Source organism: Dendropsophus ebraccatus, chromosome 4 (genome assembly GCF_027789765.1).
Source record: "Dendropsophus ebraccatus isolate aDenEbr1 chromosome 4, aDenEbr1.pat, whole genome shotgun sequence".
NCBI classification, from domain to species: Eukaryota; Metazoa; Chordata; class Amphibia; order Anura; family Hylidae; genus Dendropsophus; species Dendropsophus ebraccatus.
Genome location: NC_091457.1, coordinates 130,994,969 through 131,005,780, shown reverse-complemented (window position 1 = coordinate 131,005,780; position 10,812 = coordinate 130,994,969). Strand labels below are relative to the sequence as shown.

General features: G+C 45.7%; 1 protein-coding gene across 1 annotated transcript; it reads left to right on the top strand.

The window, feature by feature from the left end:
* The first annotated feature begins 3 nt into the window (after positions 1 to 3).
* SELENOK (selenoprotein K) lies at positions 4 to 8,134 on the top strand. The gene is made up of 5 exons (XM_069967020.1): positions 4 to 111; positions 622 to 712; positions 4,068 to 4,151; positions 6,857 to 6,946; positions 7,389 to 8,134. Exons 1-5 carry the CDS (start codon positions 93 to 95, stop codon positions 7,390 to 7,392), a joined length of 288 nt encoding a protein of 95 aa, XP_069823121.1. The 5' UTR covers positions 4 to 92; the 3' UTR covers positions 7,393 to 8,134.
* Positions 8,135 to 10,812: the final 2,678 nt, after the last annotated feature.

The following is a 10,812-nucleotide window of genomic DNA, read 5'->3' as shown; positions in this document are numbered from 1 at the left end:
CAGCCAATCAGCGGCTTCCACCTCCCAGGTCATGTGACCAGGACATCCGTAAGAACGAGAGAGACTGAGTCACCAGTTGGAGCGGCCACAACATGGTGTATATCTCGAACGGTGAGAGCTGTGCGCTGCTGCCGGTACCGGGCTCTATGGACGGGGGAGGGGGTATTCTTCTATGTATAGTATACATAATGAGAGCGCTATTATATCCATTATAAGGGATCTGCATACAGCGACACTGCTTTACGGCTGTAACACTTATCAAAATGTTAACCCTTAAAGGACTGTGGTGACTTTCCGTTATGCAGTTGCAGTCAGCTTCAGCACAATCACGTGACAGGATCCCTTAAAGAGATATTGTCACCCCCTATACTCTTAGGTGTAATTCTCTGCGCCATCCACAAGCTTAGATGCTGCACATTCAGTATATACCTGTATAACACTTGTCTGCGTCTTCTTCTTGCTGTAAAACTGCTGCTTTGACTTCCTACAAAGCTAAACAAACCACACGCTGCTTTGCTCATCTCTAGGAGCTGGCTTGCTTTATACATGGACCTGCACTTTAACATCAGTTTCTGTATATCTTTATTTTACTGAGAATAAACCCTAAATCCTTTTCTTTAGGACAAGTGTTGGATGGGCAGCGGAGGTCTCCATGGAGGCTCTCCTTCATTACAGACCTATTCTGGGGGATAACAGACTTTGTCGTCTTGTTGTAAGTATCAGCCTGTTTCAGATTTATTTTTTGTCATGAAATCCTTCAGGGTTTTCTGTGTGTGGTCCTTCTAGTCTAGGATCAGTGCACTGAACTGCAGCTCAGCCTCATTTAAGTGAATACAGCGGAGTTACAATAACTGTTATATAACCTCTCAAATCCAGGGAGAACTGTCAATCACTCTGTGTGGGTGCAGCGAGCCGGGGTAACGGGAAGAGAGTGAGGGGAATGAGGAGAGGATGATGGTGATGGTAGTCTCTCCTGGTAGTGTGGCGCTGAGCTCCTCCGTGAGGGGATGCACTGAGGGCTGCAGGGGGAGAGTGTGCTATACCTGCAGGATGGCTGGAACTTGTCACGGTCACAGGTGGGCACGAGGGCTTCTGCAGGTACAGGGGGACTCTCTGGCGCTTCCCGGGTATCTCTCTCTCAAGGAGGGAGGCAGTGTAACAACAACTCCTTTACTGTAAGACTTGCAGGTGTTATACAGTCCTTTAGCATACAGTGGTGAATACTGGCGGCTTTGACTGGGTTACTGTACTGATGGAGAGTCTGGTAGTGTGTGGAATGCTGATGGGCACCGTGACCCTGTGGATCTCTTCCCCTAATGGTGCTTGAGTCTGTTATCCCTCTCAGTCTGCTAGGGAGCTTCCTGCTTCCGTTACTGGGCCGGGCCTTAGGCCACAACTTTCGGGTCCCAGAGGTATCCAGGGGTCCTAGTCAATCTTACCCCCCGAATTTCAGGAAGATGGGTACAGAGGCCTCAGTTATCTCTGCTACCCAGTATGCTCAAGTCCTTTTGCTTAGGGGTTCTGCCCTTAGGATTCCCACTAGAGAAATACCTTGTATCTCTGTGAATACTTCTGAAGAACTCTCCTCTGGTTCAGTCTCTCCTCCTTTATCTCCTTCCCCTTCTTTAGTAACAAGCAGGCTTGGCTGGCCTGCTTGCAGAACAACCACTAGCTGCACTGTATAGAGGCTGTACACACTGACTTGCCAGTGACTGCACACTGACTGAACTACACTGAACTGGACTCTACTTCCTGTCACAGCTCGGTCTTGTGAGGAGACTACTCCTCCCCCTTCTAGCAACTTCCTATGGGATTAAAGGACAAGTGCCATGAAAAACTTTTTCCCAGTAATTGAAGCACATTACAAAGTTATATAACTCTGTAATGTGCTTCAATCACCTATCTGCCTCCCTTCCCTGTCTTTTCCCCCCTCCACCCCCCACCAGGAAGTCTCCTTTACTCACACAGACCTGATTACTGTCGTCACCGTCACCAGGCAGCTCCTTCTTGTGAGGATGAGTCATCAGCAGGAGGGCTGCTCTAGGTCCTGTTACACCAGCCTCCCCCTCCCCTCCTTGTCAGGTGACTCTGCTTGCTCAGCTTATCTTCTCTAGTGACATGACTCCTTCACTGAGTCCACGGCAGCAGGAGAGAGGGTATGAGGGGAGGGGGGAGCTGCCTATCTGCCGGAGTCAGTCTGAGGGAAGATAAGCAAGTGAGATGTGACAGGTGATGGCTTGCAGTTGTTCAGCCAATGGGAGCTGAGCAAGCCTGTCTTCTGACAAGGCAGCGGAGGGGGGAGGCTAGTGTAACAGGAGAAGGAGCTGAGAGAAGAGCTTGGTGAGGGTGACGACAGTAATCAGGTCTGTGTGAGTCAGGACACTTCCTGGTGGGGGGTGGAGGGGGGAAAAGACAGGGAAGGGAGGCAGATAGGTGATTGAAGCACATTACACAGTTATATAACTTTGTAATGTGCTTCATCTACTGGGAAAAAGTTTTTCATGGCACTTGTCCTTTAATACACTATCTCTACACTACCTAGAGCAGTTTCCACTAGGGACAGTAGGTGTCGCTGTTGTGTGGTGTTCAGTGTAAAGCATGTAACCCATTCTCTGCCTGCCAGTTACAGGGTACAGAGAAATACAAATAACAGTTGAACATAAGACATGTTACCTCCTAGAATAGACAATAAACTGCTTGTAGACAGGTGCCATCCTCAGCCCAGCCACAGGAACCATGCTCTGGTATACTACATGGGTCAGGGAAGCCGTGGCCTGTAGTTTATTTTTTTTTAACATGAGAATACTAAAATAATAGAAATTGCATCATCCCCAAGCCTTGATAAGGGCGCGTGTGTGTGTATATATATATATATATATATATATATATATATATATATATATATATATTCACCCTTTTAATTAAACAATCACATCCATAGTTACTGTTAAGTTTAGTGCCATCTACCAAAGCCACAACCATTGACCTCTCCATGTCCCAGTAGGTTGGGTGTCAAATCCGCAGTCCTCCAGCTGTTAAAGCGACTCTGTACCCACATTCTGCCCCCCAAACCACTTGTACCTTCGGATAGCTGCTTTTAAGCCACGATCTGTCCTGGGGTCCGTTCGGCAGGTGATGCAGTTATTGTGCTAAAAAACAACTTTTAATCCTGCAAGGCTGTGTCTCACGGCCGGGGCCTAGAGTGACTATGGCTGGCACAACCTCTATGTCTCTCTTCCCCACCCTCTTTATCATTAGGAATGCCCCAGGCAGGTAATCTTCTATTCCTCACCTCCTGCAGTGCCATTCCTTTTTTAAATCAGATAATTTTTATTGAAAGTTTTTCCATTTTCAGACATACAACTTTACACAAGAAAAAAGAAAAAAAAAAAAAGGAAAGGGAAACAAAACGAGACTTTAAGACATTGCCAAGAAGAGGAGAAAAAGAACAGGCCAAGATTCTGTATGACCTCACACAGGAGGCCGCAGCAATAGACTCGATATAGATACACAACCATATATGTAGCACTATACTGTATCCAAACTTTGCAGTGCCATTCCTAATGATGAAGAGGGTGGGGAGGAGGGACGGAGGGGCAGTGCAAGGTTAGGGCACAGATACTCTAGGCACGGCAGTTTGGCACAGGGCTGCAAGTTTCAATGTTGTTTTTTTAGGACAATAACTGCATCAGCTGCTGAATGGACCCCAGGACAGATCTTGAATTAAAATCAGCTAGCTGAAGGTACAAGCGGTTTGGGGGGGACAGATTGTGGGTACAGAGTCGCTTTAAACTACACTTCCTACCATGCTTGGACAGCTGAAGCTTTTGCAATCCAGGCAAGATGGGAATTGTAGTTTTGCACCAGCTGGAGGGCCGCAGGTTTGACGCTTGTACAATAGATTTACATTGATATTCTTGTAACCTTATACAGTATGTGTGACTACAGGAAAGTAAAAACCTCAGCACCATAAAGGCGTCTCTGACACGAATATGATGGAGAAGGGTAAATTACAGAATTACTTTATTCTGATTATTTTATTTTATTTTTGTTTTTTTAATCTCTAGCTTTCAGAGTATGATTCGACCTGACTTGACAAGAAGGGGATGTTCAAGCTCTGTATCCAGCTCAAGATATGATGACGGAAGAGGGTAATGTATTACATGGTTGCTGCATTACTAAAACATCACATGCAATGTTCAAGGTACAAAATGAAGCCACCTTGGTGATAAACTGATCACTATTGGCCAATCTGCTAGAACCTCTGGTGGTCGTCTCTAAATGGTGAAGGCCTCACATTTTCCTGTTATTTAAATGTAGAATTAAATGCTGCCTATTCAATTTACTGTAATACGTAAATGTCCCTTACATCAATATGATTCCTAACCTATTTTAGCATTTGGAGCCCCTCGAAAGAAAAAAAATATCTGATCTTTAATACCCTGCCAATGGTTTTTAGTTTTCCACCATTTTTTCATGCTGAAAAGAAGTAAAGAATTACTGATCTTCAAGATCAGCCCTTTCCTGACCCATAATTTGCATTTAAAGGGAAAGTCTGGGCAAAATAATTTTAAGATATGTTATTTCCCAACAGAAGTCATGAAAATTACTTAAAGGGGTATTCCAGTGGGGGGGGGGGCACTTTTGTTCTGGGAAAAGACGTCCACTCACCTCCCCGGTTCCAGCGGCGGGTCCCGCATCGCGGCGCTCTGGTGCCCGGTTCCCGTCTCAGGTCCGCTCAGCCACTCAGTGACAGAGGCGGGATCTGAGCGGACTTGAAACGGATCCCGCCTCCTTCACTGACTGGCTGAGTGGACCTGAGACTAAGCGGACATGAGAGGTCACGTCACGGGCCCACGTCAGACACCCGGAAGCAGCCGGGAACTGGGCACCGGAGTGCCGCGAGGTGGGACCCGCCGCTGGAGCCAGGGAGGTGAGTGGATGTCTTTTCCCTAGGCCACCTCTTCCCCGGTCCCAGCACAAAAGTGCCCCCCCCCCCCCCGCTGGAGTACCCCTTCCCTAAAGGGGAACTCCAGGTAGAGGTTAAAACTATGAAACTTCTGCAGAATCATATGGGGGGGGGGGGGGGGTGGCAGATCTGTATTGTTTCTGTCCTTCCTGGTTGAGCAGTTCCCAGAATGCAATGCTTTCCCCCACCCATCACAATCAGTGAAATTAGTGCAGCACCTGCTTCTGGCCATTCAGAGATGGTGGATCACTCAGGGGCTTGGGGGATCCAGCCAAGCCTCCTGTGAGATCACTCCCTGTCCCCTGTCTGCATCATCAGCCTGATCTCAGCAAACGCACACAATGTGAGACAGAGGCATGGAAGATTTGTCTCCTAAGGGGGGATAGCAGAAGGAGCAGGAGACAATGTGAATTGGCACAGGGGCCATTTTTTTTTCACTTCCTGGATTTCTATCAGCTACCAGTGTGGCAGAATCGTACAGATATGGTAATACATTGTATAGACACATCTATATAACTTTTAATGTACTTTTAATAGAAAACACATCTTTCTTATCCGGAGTTCCCCTTTAACTTATTTTGGGAAACACACCTATAGTGCGTTTTCTCTGCACTTACTACAGCGTGGAGTGTTCAGGTCTCTGTAAAGTTGGTAATGTCACGCCACAAACTTCCGACACCTGCTGCAGGGGGGGGGGGGGTGCAGCATCGATCTGCCTGGTAAGTTAGTACTTGTTATCAAATTCCCCCACGCTGGCTGATGGATTTTATAAATCACCAGACTTCACCTTTGAGTATCTGTAGGTGAAAACTGTTGGTAATTATTGAAATCAGAGATTAGTTGATCATGGTACCTTGAAGTGCACAAATTGCGTAACTCCCATGTAAATTTAATGGAAGTTGTGCAAATTACGTTAGCCCGCGAGTTACACTATTTGTGTAACTTGCTGATTTCCGCAGTTCTTGGCTTCCCAACCACCTCTGGCGGCGGCAAGCAAGCTGGAGGGGTCTGGAGAGCCCCCAATCTGAAGATAGGTGCAGGTCCACGACTGTGTCACTGATTAAAAACTATAGATCAAGGTGCAAAAATTCCGTAGGTGGAAGAAAAAAATGTTAGTGGTCAGCATGTGACAATCCAGACATTTTGTTTTGTGATGTAAAATAAAACCCAAATTATCCAAATTTGGTAAAAAATGATGCGTACTGCCCCATAGTAAAAATAAAATGGGATAAGGCGTGGTAGTTTTACAAAAAACTATTGCAACACAAAATTGCAAATTAGGTCATGCAAGTTCTGCAGTCAGTTATGTTTAATTCTACCCACCCTTGCATTGTTGTGGCTTCATAATACATTATATGGTAAAATAAAGGGTAAAAAGTACAACTTGTCCTGCAAAAAATAAGCCCTCATACTGTTCAGTGAAAAAAAAAATATTATAGCACTTAGGTGAGTTGTAAAAAGATGTAAATCAAAATTCAAGGGTTTTGTAAGGGGTTATTTTCCCCCTTTAGTTTAACTCAACACAGTACCAGCTTGACCTTTATTTAACCCCTTCTGCACTTGTCTGTTTTAGAGGGGCAAGAAAGAGGCAACTGGGCAAAAAGAGGGCACAGTAAATGATGAGCAGGCATTAAATTCGATGTCAATCTGCCCTTTATTGTGTTTGTGGGTGCCCCCATTTCATCATTTAGAGCCCCCAATAACTGATCAGAGCTTTGTACTTGTGCTTCAAGTAATGAGGGATAGAAGGCAACCACAGCCGAATGTACAGAGCTGTGGCTGGTAACCAATTGTTTGTTTCTGTAATGTACAAAAATAAAAAGCAGCAAAGTCTGAGATCTCTTCATCAGATATAATCATCTTATTACTGTATTTTATGTATTGCAGTCCTCCAGGACCACCACGACGTAGAATGGGACGAATCAACCATGGCTCTGGCCCCAGCCCTCCACCAATGGCCGGAGGTGGATGAGGAAGGTATGTGACTGATCTAAATAAGAGATGAGGTCCATCTAGTCTGCCTTTATATTATTTCATTTAATATTATCCTCCTCCTTCCTGAACTCCTTAACCATGTAACATATGTAAAGTTTTCAGCCATGTTCCCCATTACCCTTCTTTTTCCCTAGACTATACAGATTTTTTTAGTTCCCTAAGTACTGTTGTTTTTTTTTTTTTTTTTTTTTTTTTTTTGTAAGGAAATGTTCTTCTAATCCTGGAAAAAAGCCCTTTAAATGGAGATATGTTGCAGTACAACTCAGAGCCTGTGGACACGTTGCTCTTTGAATTTTTTTATTTTTATGGGCAGATTTCCTATATTAATCTTACTTTTACTACATTTCTTTACCCTTGGTGAGACTTTATTTTAAAGGAGGGGCGAGGCATATTTTTAATACAATGCTCTTTTTTTGTTTTTCAGGTAAACGCCTGCTCTTGGAGGCAGGCAACTAGAGGAGAACATGAAGCGGTAAAAGGAGACAAGGAAAGAGCACATTACTCTGTTCATGTTTTCCTCTGCATGTGCGATGCTCTGCAGCCTTGCAGACGTATGATGTTGCACTGGGCATTCCTTACCCAGGATCCAGTATGACTGATGAAGCATATGTAAAACTGTAAATGTACTTTTTGTAGTACTCTGTGTCTTATTTGACTGAACTTAGAACATGGGCAAAGTATGGATGGAAGAGGTCTGCAACATCCAAGGCGACTTTGGAATCCGTCAACAGCACAAAGCCACTTTGCATGTCATATAATTTATTTTTCATGGCACACAACGGTTCCTCGTGTAGGCCTTACCAGCATTATAATAGGTTCTGATATACTCGCCCACCCATACTGTCTTTATAGTGAGACGCCATTGTATTTTTCTATTTTGGCAATCTAATAGTAGTGTTGTGTCTGGGTTTTTTTTTTCTTTTTTTTTTTTCACTCTTCATGTTCTGCACTTTTCCTAAAGATATCAATATAAACATGCTGCATATACATAGCCATGTACATATCTCAGAGGAAAGTTACGCATGGCCTGTTTTATTGTTGCATAGACATTGAACAAGTCATTTCTTCATAGATAAAATAGATTTTCGTCCTTTTTGATGGCAGAATGTCGCTGTGTTCTTCTCATATTTTTAAAACTGTAAATAAATATTTGTTATACAGTGACAATAATTTCATGTTGTCTGTTCATTTTAATGGTTTCCTAAGAGGTTTCGCCATTTTATACACTTATGGCATATCCACATGATGCTTACCATATGGAGCACCATATCTAGAACCCCCACCCTTTCAGAGAACTAGTCACATGTCCGCCTGTGGGCATGCTATAACATGCAGCGGCTGAGGATGTGACATGCATACTGTAAGGTAGGGCTGGGCGATTAATCGAATTAATTCGATTAATTCGCCCAGAAGGTTAGAATCGATTAGATTTTTTGTGAAAATCGTAAATTCGATTTTCACAAAAAATCATTGCGGGCAGAGAAGGGCAGAGAAGCGCGGAGAGTCAGTCGGGCGGGCGGACGGGAGGTGCAGGTGCCGGGCGGGAGATGGAGGGCGGGCAGCACTGCGTGGAGGTGCCGGCCGGCCATGAGGTGCAGGTTACGGCCGGCGGGAAGTGAGGGGGCGGCGCTGCGTGGAGGTGCCGGGCGGGCGGGAAGTGCGGCGAGGTGCAGGTCGGTCGGCAGTCCCCCAGAGCCGCGACCGACCTTCCCCAGCTGTACACATAGCCCTCCTCCCCTCACCCCGGCCACACATGCAGGTCCCGGTCTCTGCAGGGACTGTAGTGGTGATAGCGTCGCTGCCATTACTGGAGCTGTACAGCAGGATCTTCACCCCTGATCCTGCTGTACAGCTCCAGTAATGGCAGCGACGCTATCACCACTACAGTCCCTGCAGCCTCCTGCAGAGACCGGGACCTGCATGTGTGGCCGGGGTGAGGGGAGGAGGGCTATGTGTACTCCTTTCCCAATCATTCCCAGCTGCCCCAGTCGCCCTCCATCTCCCCCAGTCGCCCTCCATCTCCCCCAGTCGCCCTCCATCTCCCCCAGTCGCCCTCCATCTCCCCCAGTCCCCCTCCATCACCCCCAGTCCCCCTCCATCACCCCCAGTCGCCCTCCATCACCCCCACTCCTCCTCCGTCACCCCCAGTCGCCCTCAGTCACCCCCAGTCCCCCTCCATCCCCCCCTAGCTGCCCATCTATACCTGTACTACTACACCCCTCATCTGTACCTGTACTACTACTACACCCCTCATCTATACCTGTACTACTACTACACCCCTCATCTATACCTGTACTACTACTACTACTACACCCCATCTATACCTGTACTACTACTACTACTACACCCCATCTATACCTGTACTACTACACCCCTCATCTGTACTTGTACTACTACACCCCTCATCTGTACTTGTACTACTACTACACCCCTCATCTATACCTGTACTACTACTACACCCCTCATCTATACCTGTACTACTACTACTACTACTACTACACCCCATCTATACCTGTACTACCACACCCCTCATCTATACCTGTACTACTACCACACCCCTCATCTATACCTGTACTACTACTACACCCCTCATGTATACCTGTACTACTACTACACCCCTCATCTGTACCTGTACTACTACACCCCTCATCTATACCTGTACTACTACTACTACACCCCATCTATACCTGTACTACTACTACACCCCTCATCTGTACCTGTACTACTACTACTACACCCCTCATCTATACCTGTACTACCACACCCCTCATCTATACCTGTACTACTACCACACCCCTCATCTATACCTGTACTACTACTACACCCCTCATCTATACCTGTACTACTACTACACCCCTCATCTGTACCTGTACTACTACACCCCTCATCTATACCTGTACTACTACCACACCCCTCATCTATACCTGTACTACCACACCCCTCATCTGTACCTGTACTATTACTACTACACCCATCATCTTTACCTGTACTACTACTACTACACCCCTCATCTGTACCTGTACTACTACACCCCTCATCTGTACCTGTACTACTACCACACCCCTCATCTATACCTGTACTACCACACCCCTCATCTATACCTGTACTACTACTACTACTACACCCATCATCTTTACCTGTACTACTACTACTACACCCCTCATCTATACCTGTACTACCACACCCCTCATCTATACCTGTACTACCACACCCCTCATCTTTACCTGTACTACTACTACACCCCTCATCTGTACCTGTACTACTACTACACCCCTCATCTGTACCTGTACTACTACTACACCCCTCATCTGTACCTGTACTACTACTACTACACTCCTCATCTATACCTGTACTACTACTACACCCCTCATCTATACGTGTACTACTACTGCACCCCTCATCTATACGTGTACTACTACTGCACCCCTCATCTATACGTGTACTACTACTACACCCCTCATCTGTACCTGTACTACTACACCCCTCATCTGTACCTGTACTACTACTACACCCCTCATCTGTACCTGTACTACTACTACTACTACATCCCTCATCTGTACCTGTACTACTACACCCCTCATCTTTACCTGTACTACTACTACTACACCCCTTATCCACTACTAAACACACAAAGAAGATCTCCTATACTATATGGGGGCCCAGAATGGCACACAGGGGGCTTGTCTACTACAGGGGAGCACTGTTACAGTGAGAAGCAATACAGTTGTCTCAAATGTCATTAAAATAGTATCTGATGCTGCAAGGACAAAACTATTCTGTTTATTTAGCAAAAAGGAAAAAAAAAATCGAGATTTAAATCGAGAATCGTCCAAAATTTTTAAAAAATC